Source organism: Tursiops truncatus, chromosome 14, assembly GCF_011762595.2.
Source record: "Tursiops truncatus isolate mTurTru1 chromosome 14, mTurTru1.mat.Y, whole genome shotgun sequence".
NCBI classification, from domain to species: Eukaryota; Metazoa; Chordata; class Mammalia; order Artiodactyla; family Delphinidae; genus Tursiops; species Tursiops truncatus.
Window position 1 is genome coordinate 59,597,400 of NC_047047.1, and position 12,705 is coordinate 59,610,104.

Here is a 12,705-nt window from a genome sequence, read left to right on the forward strand (position 1 = left end):
CCACTGCAGTAAGAAGCCTGCACACCTCAACGAAGAGTAGTCCCTGCTCACTGCAACTAGAGAAAGCCCACGTGCAGCAGCGAAGACCCAACACAGTCAAAAATAAATAAATAATATAAAAAAAAGAGTATATGCATTTACAAAGTTGATAGATATTGCCAAGTTGTCCACAGTAGTGGTGAAACTGATTAACACAGCCAACATATGAATGCATTTTCCCCAATAGATTGTATTATCAAATTACTGAACTTTATTAATCTGATGGAAAGGGGGAAATGTGATTACAATTTTAGTTGGCATTTCTCTTGTGAGATTGAACATCTTTTTAATGTGTTTGAGCCTTTTTATTTCCTTTCAGTCAACATGTTCTTAGTGTTTTTCTCTGTTGAGTTCTCAATCTTTTTCTTATTAATTTGTAGGTGCTTTTTATACATCAAGAAAAGCAAACTTGTGATTTGTGATGTGACTACTTTTCTGATTTTGTTTTGATATTTGTCAAAAAAGAGCTGTCTTATTTCTCATGATAGGTTTTCAGCAAGTTTTAAATTACCATGTATAAATACTTTCTTTTTGAGGTGAAATTTATTAGTCTTTTATGACTTTGGGTTTTGTCTTATTTTCAAAAAGACATTCCTAATCCTGAGATTATTAAAATCAAACTCTACCTTTTTTCTAGTATTTTGGGGTTCCTTTAAGTTTTTTGATCCTTTTGGCATTTGTTTTGATGTGAGGAATAATTTCTAGATGGCTACCCATCAACATTTATTGAATAATTTACATTTTCCCCAATGATGTGCAGTGTCACCTTTAGTTTATACTAAATTCCTGTATGTATTTGGGTTTGTTTTTGGATTGTCTGTGCTATAGATAGGTCTGTTTGTGCATCAGTACCACTTTTTAGGTGACTATAAATCATAATGTTTTAAAATATTTTAGAGCTTTAAAATAATTTTTTTATTCTTGTTTATTTTTCCATATATACTTTAGACTCATCATGTATGATTTTTTTTTATGTATGTTTTTTAAAAACATTGTATTGGTATTTTAATTGGGCTTGCATAATTTTAAAAGAGTAATTTAGGGAGAAATTAAATCATTGTAATGCAGAATCTTCTTGTTTAAGAACATGGTTTTGCTTCTCATTTGTTCAAGTCATTTTTTGTGCTCTTTAGTAGCATTTAAAATATTCTTTGTATAGCTCTTATTTTTTTCTTGTAAGGTTTATTCTAATTATCTTATCATTTTTGTTATTATAAATGGGATTGTTTTCTTTCATTATATCATGTAACTAGTTTTTATATAAGCCATGGGTTTTGATTTATTATTTTTATATGCAGTTACTTTACTAAAATTCCTCTATTTTTGTAATAATTTATAGTCTATATTTTCTTGGATTGTCCAAATATCCGGTCCTATCATTTGCAAATAATATGATTTTATTTTCTCTTTTTTATTTATAAACTTCTTTCTTTTTTTCTTAATTGAAGTATAGTTGATTTACAGTATTATATTATTTTTAGGTGCACAGCCTAGTGATCCAGTATTTTTACAGATTATACTCCATATAAGTTATTACAAGATAATGGCTATAATTCCTTGTGCTATACAATATATTCTTGTTGCTTATCTGTTTTATACATAGTTTGTATCTGTTAATCCCAATCCCCTAATCTGTCCCTCTCCACTTCTCTCTCCGCTTTGGTAACCGCAAGTTTGTTTTCTATATCTGTGAGTCTGTTTCTGTTTTGCATATATATTCATTTGTATTATTTTTAGATTTCACATATAAGTGATATCATACAGTATTTGTCTTTCTCTGTCTGACTTATTTTCCTAAGCATAATATTTTCCAGGTCCATCCATATTGCTGCAAATGGCAGAATGTTGTTCTTTCTTATGGCTGAGTAGTATTCCATTGTATGTGTATATATGGAATATTACTCTCTTTCCCTCTCTCTCTTTCCCTCTCTCTCTCTCCCTCTCTCTCTCTCCCTCTCTCTCTCTCCCTCTCTCCCTCTCTCTCTCTCTCTCTCTCTCTCTCTCTCTCTCTCTCTCTCTATATATATATATATACACCACATCTTCTTTATCCATTTATTTGTTGATGGGCAGTTCGGTTCCTTCCACGTCTTGACTGTTGTGAACAGTGTTGCTATGAACATTAGGGTGGCATGCATCTTTTTGAATTAGTGTTTTCATTTTTTCCAAACTTAATTCTTTCTGGACTAATGACATTGGCCACCACCTCCAGAGCAACGTTAAATATTTGTGGTAAGAAGTGGACATCCTTGTTTTGTTCCTATTGTCATTACTACTCGGGTTTCTCTATTACACATGATACTGGCTTTGAATTGAATTGTTTGTATCTTATCTTATTAAGGAAGCTGGAGTAATGATTTTTTTCAAAAACTAAAATCTTATATTGACAGATAAGTTGCAAGGGCAATACAAAGAATTTTTTTTTTCTGAACCATTTGAGGGCAAGGTGCCAGACAACCTGATGGCCCATTGCCACCCACCAAATACTTTAGTGTTTGTCTCCTATAGACAAGTACTATCCTATGTAACCACATGCAGTCCTCAAAATCAGGAAATTAGCACTGATGTATTACTACCATCTAGTCCTCAGACCCATTCATATTTTGCCATTTGTCCCAATAATATCCTTTTATAGCCAAATCTAGTCCAGAATCATGCATTACATTTGGTTTTCATGTCCTTTTTTTTTTTGTATTTTTTTTGTTTTTGCGGTACGCGGGCCTCTCACTGTTGTGGCCTCTCCCGTTGCGGAACGCAGGCTCAGCGGCCATGGCTCACGGGCCCAGCCGCTCCGCGGCATGTGGGATCTTCCCGGACCGGGGCACGAACCCGCGTCCCCTGCATCGGCAGGCGGACTCTCAACCACTGCACCACCAGGGAAGCCCTTTCATGTCTTTTTAGTCTCCTTCAATCTGAAACAGTCTTTCCTTGACTTTTGTGACCTGTTGCTTTTGAAGATGACAAGAAAGTTAATGTAAAATGCCCCATAATTTTAGTTTGCCTGATGTTTCCATATGATTGATTTCACGTTATGCATCTGTGGCAGAAATGTCACAGAGATATCCTTTGATCACCAAGGAATATCACAGATATTTCTATTATTCCTTTCTGTTTGTCTTTTCTAGGCACCTCCATCTTCTTTGTAATTTCTCTCTCCAACAATTCTGGGTCTTTTTTTTTTATTAAATAGTTAAATAAAAAAAAAAAAAAATAGTTAAGTAGTCCAGTGTGTGAATTGATAGGAGGATGGGAAAGCAAGTGTCCTGGAAGTATAAGGAGTAGTTGGTAGGCTGGGGAATGAGTTGCAGTAAAGACTTTTGAGTATTATATGCTGAAGTGTCAGAATCACCCAGGACCAATGATGGTGGCAGAAATAGAAAGCTCGTCAAAGGATATAGAAAGGAAGAAATTGATAATTTTATTATTACTTTGGTTATATGATTATACTGATTAAATTATTGTTTTTATTAAAGCCATTTTGAAGCCTGTCTTCTAGGCCAAAACATTGTTTGACCAAACAAGGTGGGCTGTTACATCCTTTTGACAGGACATTCATTTTTGTCAGCTTTTAATGCATGTATTATTAATTCTGCTTATATAAAATAATGATCTCATTGTAGAACATACAATTTTAAAAGGTTATATGATCATTAAATACAGATATTGTAGATATTTGATGCCTTTTCCTCTGTGTATACAACTGAACTATCTTTAGCCTGTTTTTAAATATTTCAATAAGATAAAAATAATCCTTCTTATAATTGCAATATAAATTTTAAGAGCTCATTGAAATGAGAACAAAAACATGACAGTACCTACATTCTGAAAGTTATAAGAAGCTCGGTGAGTTGGATTTTGTGTTTATTATGGTACTGAAAAAAAAAGAAATGAGTGTCATTTAAACCAAATAGAAGTAAGTTTAATGGTTCATTCACTAAACCTTCGTTGGATAATCCACAGTTCCTTAGGGATGTGGTAAGATCATCATTAAATGTAAATTTTTGCTTACTTAAATGGAAAGCACTGTGGAAATATAAATAACGTTATCTGAGTTAATATAATAGAAATGAGAGGGGAAAGAATGTGAGAATAGTGAAACTGATAGCTATTTTTGAGGGCCCTTAGTAGATCTCCTCTCACACTCCTAGTGGTGTTATGGGTTTCTTTAACAAGTTAGTATTTGCAACATAGTTTTAATTCCTTAAGTGGAAAGTATTATTTCAATTCTAAATGTCTTTTTAATTATTATGGAGAGCTGCTCTTTCCTATCCCCTTTGTCTAACTGAAGACTAGAGTTTTACAGTTTGTTTCATGTTAAAATGTAGGTTTTTTCTTTTTTTCTTTTTCTCATGTTTGGGAGGGGCCAGGAACCTATGGAGGGCCATTTTCTCTGATTTTCCTTTTCCCAGCTTTCACTTTCTTTCCCCCTGCATATCAAATCTAAATGGGGATGGGGTGAAAGGTGGGGATTGAGAAAAGACAGCTATTTCTTATTTGAAGGGGAGGTCCAGGATAAAGTCTCTCAAGACAAGGAGTCCATCATAAAATTTAAGTAGATGGTGAAACTCAGAGAACTCTTACTTTACAAGGCTTATTATAAGAACTCATGATTCTACTTTACCCCCTTTCCCGATCTTCACCCTTTAAAAAAAAATTATGTAAGTTTCAGGTGTACAGCACTATAGTTCAACATCTGTATAAACCACAAAATGACCACTGCCACAAGTCCAGTTACCATCCATCATCATACAATTGACGCCTAAGACCCATGTTGCCTGCCCCCCCAGCCCTTTTCCCCTCTGGTAACCATTAATCTCTTCTTTGTATCTATGAATTTTTTTTGGTTTTGTTTGTTCATCTTTATTTTTTTTAAGATTCCACATATGAGTGAACTCATACAGTATTTGTCTTTCTCTGTCTGACTTATTTTGCTTAGCATAATATGCTTGAGGTCCATCTATGTTGTTGAAATCCTGCAAATGACAGGATTTCGTTTTTTATGGCTGAGTAGTATTCCAGGGTGTGTGTGTGTGTGTGTGTGTGTGTGTGTGTGTGTGTGTGTACATCACATCTTCATTATCCATTCATCCATCGATGGACACTGAGGTAGTTTCCATATCTTGGCTATTATAAATAATGCTGCAGTGAACATGGGGGTGCATGTTAGTGTTTTGAACTAGTGTTTCCATGTTCTTCAGATAAATGCCTAAAAGTGGAATAGTGGGTCATATGGTAGTTCTCCATCTTCACTTTTTATAAAGAAGAATCCCCCTAAGTGCCTTAAAAGACAAACACTTGAGCAAACTGTGCTGTATTTTGCATATGTCTGCACTTATATTGGTTGTTTTAAATTATAGACTCTTAGAGGATATGGACTACGTGTTGTAACATCCCTAGTCTGAAGTGACATTTATATAGATGTCCTTTTTTTTAAAAAATAAGTTAAGCATTTCCCCCGCTTGCAGTCAGTGCCCTTCTGTATACGTTGTGACAGATCTGTAAAAAGAAATGTTTTTACATCTAATTGTTTTATCTTCCAAAGTTTCTTTCTTCAGCTGAGCTTGAAAAAGTTTATTTCGTCTAAACTGAGTTTTGTCTTTCTTTTCCTTACTCAGGCTCAGATTGCCTTCCTTCAGGGGGAAAGGAAAGGTCAAGAAAATTTGAAGAAGGATCTTGTGAGGAGAATCAAGATGCTGGAGTATGCTCTTAAACAGGAAAGGTAATTCAGTGACATGGAAGGTAGTGTTCTCTTAAATATTGGAGTGATTTTTCTGTTATTCCTACAACAAATCCACATTGTAATGTGTTCTGCTTTTTAATTCAGGAAGTAGTATTTGTAATAAACATTTAGAAATGGTTGTAATATGTTAATTTGTTAATGAATGTTTAGTAATAATGACCAAAAAACTGATTTATATGATTTTTAGGATTTTAGCAACATTTTTCCCCCACGCTGTCCTTTCTAAAGGAATGTGTGTACTTCCTGAACTGTTGATATCTATTTCTTTATAGAATTGAAATAGTTTTTGAGTTGTAAAGGAAATTTCTATAATACTTACTCCCTTTTCCTTATCATCTAGTATTATTCAGTTTGGTGTATTTTCTGTGGAAGAAACCTACTCTGGCAGACTGTGTTGAGAATCCTTTTATAGACATTTTTGGTATTTTGATCCTTTGCTATCAACTATTCATATCTCTCCAGAAGTGAATCTTACCTTTCTATTCTGCTAGTGTCTAAGATATTCAAGAACTAAACTTGGTTCACAAGTAAAGGACAATAGGTCATGGATGAGAATTTTGGAAGTTTTTATATGAATTAAGTTTGTTTGCTTTAGTGGATGGTCTTTGGAATTTTTTGTCAGCAGTATAAGACAGTTCTTTATTTTAGATTATTGAGTACTTGTTAGGTGATATTGAAATTCTCTATTTTGCTTTGTTTTTGATCACATGCCCTTTTCAGTTTTTCGAAGCATCTTCTACCATTTAGAAGATGCTACTTATGGGTATCAAGAAATAGATAAAACTTTATTAGAAGTTGTGTTTACCTTCACGTGGGATCTTTAAATGATACAAGAGGTTGAAAACAGCTTGACCTCTTAGTGAAAAATTGGTGATTCTTTTCATTCCTTGAGAGGTTGATTGAAAGCTGTATTGGGGAGATGGTGGGGAAAAAAAACTTTTAAGTGTGTAATTTGGGAATATTTGAGATTTTAAACAATCTAAATGATAGGCATAATCAAAGAGAGAGTGTAATAACATTAATAATGGCAACTATTAACTACCATGTACCAGCCCCTGAGGCTTAAAAACTAAGTAATTTACGTAGAGTTGCAGAGTTACAGTAGAGCTGTGATTCAGATCCCTCCAGTCTGTCTGATTCTGAAGCTTGTACTCTTTACCGGTACATTATACTATCTTGTAAGTCAGAAAAATTAAAATGTTAAACTAACCAAGGATACGGTGTATATGTATGTGTGTATGTGTGTGCGTGTGTGCACGCATTCTCATTAACATATTCATTAATCTATCCATCCAACTTAAGTACTGTGCTGGAATTGAGAAGAAACAAGTCACAAACCTTGTCCCTTCAGGGCCTAGAGTAGTGGGAAACAGACTTGGAAACCACAGAAGTACAGTGCAGTAAGTTAGGTGCTGTGGGAGAAGTCAGCACAGGGTACAGTGGGGTCACAGAGAAGGGAGTGGTTGTTTGGATCTGGAGGCAGTGAAAGCAGAAAGAAGGGTGTGATTAGCGGGGGTGAGACTTGAACAGCATCATAAAAAATAAGGTGTTTGCCAGATGGGCAAGGTTCAAGCAGTAGAGAAGATACGTTTGACGTGGAACAAAGCATTTTGGTGTGTTCAGAAATTTGTGATTACTGTGTATGGAGGGTAAGGTGTTAATTGTGATTTATAAGCAATAATGGTAGCGATGGGCAAGAACCAGATCATGGAGAGCCTAACTAAGGAGTTCAAACTTTTATCTTACACTGCAAGTTTTAAAAAACATTTTCTCCTAAAATAATCTCAAACAAACAGAAGTTGCAGGAGCTATATACCCTTCACCCAGATTCACCAGTTGACAACGTTTTGCTGTATTTACTTGTATCATGTTCTCTCTATATACTCATTGTCTTTTTTCCCTGAATCATTTGCTACTTCTTTGCAGACTTATACCCCTTTGCCCTTAAGTACTTAAGGGACCATCTTCTAAAAGCAAGGACATTCCCTTAAATAATTACAGCTCATTATCAAATTAAGGAAATTTAATGTCAATATAGTTCTATTATGTAATATAGCCCATATTCATATGTTCCGCTGATGATCTTCATAGCATTTTTTTCTACCAAATGTCCTAATAATGATCTTTGTAGTATTTTTTTTCCTGGTCCAGGATCCAATCTAGGAATACATATTGCATTTAGTTGTCTTGCAGTTGAAAGGTTTAAGCATGGAATAGTCTAAAATAGATTTTATAAAGATCACCCTGACCTCAATTTAGGGGATAGACTGAAAAGATCTGTTAATAGAGGCAGGAAGATTGTAATAGTTTAGGATGAGAGATGATAACGTAGTAGCTGCTAGAATAGAGGAGTTAGCCACTATGAAACATTTTAGTTTTTATTTTTATTTTTTGGCCTCACCTTGTGGCTTGCAGGATCTTAGTTCCCCAACCAGGGATCGTGCCCCTGGCAGTGAAAGCCTGGAATCCTAACCACTGGACCTCCAGGGAATTCCCTATGAAACATTTTAAATAGAAAAAAAAAAAATGCATAAGATTTGGAGTTGATTTGGTATAGGGGATGAGGAAGAAAGATAATTCAAGAATGAGTCCCAGGTTTCTGGCTTGAATGAGAAGTTTGAAACGTATCAAGTGAATTAAAGATAAAGAATTAGGGTTGAAAAGCCACTATGGCAGGGGGACTCATGACTAGAGATGTGTAGTTGGGAATCATCAGTATTGTGGGTAAAATTATAAGAACTCTGAAACAAACAGAACAGGTATTGTGGGACAAGAAGAGATTACTAGCAGGAGCCACAGGAAATGGAAATGTTTGAGGAAAAGACAGAGGAAGAAGAGCCAACAAAAGAATGGTAGAGAAGGAAGGAGAGAGCAGTATATTGGAAGCAAGCTAAAGCAGGTGGAAGTTTGACAATTGCAGACGCCAAACAAATCGCAAGTAAGTTGTATACTGAAAATAGTCCTGGATTTGCCAGTTAGGCGCTTGTTGGTATCCTTGCCAGAAAGCTTCAGTGAGGTAGCAGGAACATAAACCAGATCACAGGGGACTGAGAGGTGAGAAGGGTAGATACAGAGGAGACAGATAGAGTTGTTTATTTTTTTGAGTTGTTTATTTTTTCAAGTAGTTTGACTTTGGGGAACAGAAAAGATAAAGAGAGATAGTGGCTGGGTCTAGGGAAGATTGTTTTTTGCTTTTTAACTTAAAGGGATTCTCCTGGAAAAGTGTCCCTGATTTTGTATCTTTGGAAGTCCCTGGAATGATTTGAGATTATTCCTGATGTAATGGCACCACTGAAATGTGATAAATTAAGGAATAAAAAAAAATTCTGTGGATTAGAGCTCTTAAACATTTGAGTCCTTTTCACTGTGAAATTATTTTTAATTAATGCAAAGGAATTTTTTAAAAATTGGAACATTTCAGTTCTTTTGATTCTGAAGTTATTTTTTCTGACACGTTAAGCCAATTAAAAAAAATTTTTTTTAACTGAGGAAAATTTGAAGCATAGGTGTACAGAGACTAATATCTTTTATATACACCTCCAAGCCTCAACAGTTAACATTTTTGTCAATCTTGCTTCATCTCAATCTATTTTAGAGCAAATTCCAGACATCTTGTCATTTAACTTGTAAAAACCTAAGTAAGGATCATGGTTTTGAATTGCTGTATTACAGATTTTCTAAGTCGTCCCACTTAAAAAGATCCAAAGTTAAGTAAAACTGAATATTTAACATTAAAGGATTACACACCTAGCAGTGGATTTTTTTTATGCTATTGATTTTTCAAATTTTTTCTTTATTTTTTTATATTTTTGGCTGCACTGGGTCTCTGTAAAAACCCAACTGTCCTCCTTGCCTCTAATACATTTTCTCATTCTGATTAATTTTCCACGTCCATGGAATTCGTTTTCTAAACACAGATGTTATATCCCTGCTTAAAAATATCTAGCTAATTTCAGAGTTCTTCTTAGTAAAAGATTCTACATCCAGGCTCCTTTCTAGTCCTATACAAACACACACACCACTGTGTATTTTTTTCCACTTTTAAGATATTCCTTCTGACCAAAATACCCTCTTCATCAGTCCATTTGTCTGATTGTGGAACTATAGGTTTTGAGGTTTAGCTAAAATCTCATGTGTTTCCTTCTTTTTGGTAGCTATCCTTGACTACTGTCAGGACCTTTGACAGAATTAGATAATCCCTTATCTAAATTCGTATAACATTTGATATAACTCATAGCTCTTATCCACCATGTGCTAGAGTTATATATTTACATTTCTGTCTCTTCTTTATCTCCTTGCCTTTATCCTTAACTGACTACAAGCTGCACATTATTCCCACCAGCCAGTACAGTGCCTAGCATGTCATAAGAATTCAATAACAGTTCGTTGGATTTTATCAAATTATTATATTTTACATCTTTATTGGAGTATAATTGCTTTACAGTGGTGTGTTAATTTCTGCTTTATAACAAAGTGAATCAGCTATACATATACATATATCCCCATATCTCTTCCCTCTTGTGTCTCCCTCCCAGCCTCCCTATGCCACACCTTTAGGTGGTCACAAAGCACCGAGCTGATCTCCCTGTGCTATGCAGCTGCTTCCCACTAGCTATCTATTTTACATTTGGTAGTATATATAAGTCCATGCCACTCTCTCACTTTGTCCCAGCTTACCCTTCCCCCTCCCGGTGTCTTCAAGTCCATTCTCTACATCTGCATCTTTATTCCTGTCCTGCCCCTAGATTCTTCGTAACCTTTTTTTTTTTTTTTTTTTTTTTTAGATTCCATATATATGTGTTAGCATATGGTATTTGTTTTTCTCTTTCTGACTTCACTCTGTATGACAGACTCTAGGTCCATCCATCTCACTACAAATAACTCAATTTCTAATCAAATTATTTTTAAGTATCAACGTTTAAAGTGTGATTGGAATGCTGTGTTATATTCCAGGCATATTATATATAATAATTGACTTTGAAACAAAGCTATAATGGGACTTCTTTAATATATTATAATTATGTAATTTTATGCTGTTTTATCCAGTAAAGACCAGTTGGGAGGCCTAGCTATGTATCAAATGTAGAGTTCTTAGGCATGAGATCTGCTATTTAACTTGCAGTCAGTCAGATTTAGACAGAAAAAGCTTAGGGAACAAGGGTATTGCTAACAGTGAGATGAAGCGTTAAAACAATGGGAAGCAATATGAGTGGGAAGGTATTTTAGCATACTGACTTCAAAAGGAATGTTACTAAATTGAGTTCTGTGAGTAAATTATTTTTCAGTGAACTTAACAATTCACTAGGGAGACCCTGATTCATGGGAGTACAGCTTGTAGCAAACACAGCAGTTCTTTACTTATTTTGTCTTTATCTAATTTTTTATGAAATGTTAGTTCATAGTGTGTAATTACTATAGAATGTTTTCTATTCCCTTTTCTGTAAGCTCTGTTGTAGTTTTTCCTAAGACCACTAGAATGCACTATAGTACAGTATTTTGTGTTTGAAAATGTTTTCCTCATATATCTATGTGTGTATATATATATGTGTGTGTGTATATATATAAATAAGTATGTATATATATGTAAAACAAAAATACATAAGTTAACTCCATAAAACTTTATCGCTGCTTTTATTCTGTCCTCAGGCCAGTTACTTTCAATTGCTATTTTGCCTTATAGGAGGTATTGTTAGTTTGTCTTATGGTAGATGAAGTGTGTTTATAAAAAAATCTGAAGATTGACAGTTATACTTAAAAACCATAACACATATAAAAAACACACAGAGGTGTACACGCGCGCGCGCACACACACACACACACAGAGTATCTTGTACCTTGTTTTTTTACTTAAGCTTAAAGATCAATCCCATATTTGCACACAAAGATTCTTTTTTCTTTTTAATGGATACATACCATTACAAAACATTTCATATATATGCAAAACATATAAAGACTAATATAAAAAATATTCATGTACCTACCACCTACTTTAAGAAATAGAACATCAGCTATCTGTAACTTTCAGAGGTTTTAGGATTCCCCTCTGTACAAAATGTTGATTTTTTGTGTGTTGTAACTGCAAAATAATTATTGCAAAGTAATATGAAGAATTCCAGTATTTTATACATTCAAGCAAATAATTTTCATTTTCTTTATACTTTTCTTGAAATATAAAAACTTTAAAGTAAGTGCTCAGTCTTCTATAAAGAAAAAAATAACTTTCAAATTTTGGCTATTTGGTTACCCTTTTATTCCTTCTTTATTACTTTATTACTTTGGTTTTTCAAATTATTATTGTTGTTATTATCCCAGTCTTATTACATTGAATATTTATTGTAATAGTCTCAATATTTTGGGGAAGCAAACAAGTCAAAATATACAAATACATTAAGTATGGCCATTTTTACTTAACCTTTAAATTTTTTACCTTACCTAGATTATTTTTTTGGTCTTGGATGGTTAAATCTGGGATGGTTAAATTAGATAAACCAGAGATAATAACATCTAGTTAGCTTTTAAAAGAAGGTATTCCTGTTCACAGTTCTTCCTGAAAAGGTAAAAGATACCTTGGCTACTAAAAAATATATTTATTCCTACTAGAATGTCTTATTCAACATTGATGATTTAGGCTGGTTCCCCCTCCCTCCTTTGGATTGTTCACTCTAATGCATACTTGGCAAAGCATAGTTGCCAGACAATGCAAAGTATTATGAATGACCTTTCTACAAAAAAAAACAACGAAACTCAATTTTGAGAATGATTAGTCTTTCTCAAGTTTATTTCACAATCCAAACTTATTTACTGCTTTTGATAGAATTGTACTCTGGCAGTCATCAAGAAAATTTGAATACTGCAGAAACTAGAATGTTATCTGGTTCATTTGTAACTGTAGAAACAAGATTTATGATTCTCAGTGTTATTCCTTT

General features: G+C 34.0%; 1 protein-coding gene across 3 annotated transcripts in view; it reads left to right on the forward strand.

Annotated features, from left to right (window-relative positions):
- STRN (striatin) overlaps positions 1-12,705 on the forward strand; it is a 117,977-nt gene that overhangs the window by 33,675 nt on the left and 71,597 nt on the right. For all 3 annotated transcript variants that reach the window (XM_019942867.3, XM_033838732.2, XM_019942868.3), the window contains exon 2: positions 5,655-5,758. In XM_019942867.3, the coding sequence (XP_019798426.1) occupies positions 5,655-5,758 (104 nt within the window). The remainder of the gene's footprint in view (positions 1-5,654; positions 5,759-12,705) is intronic.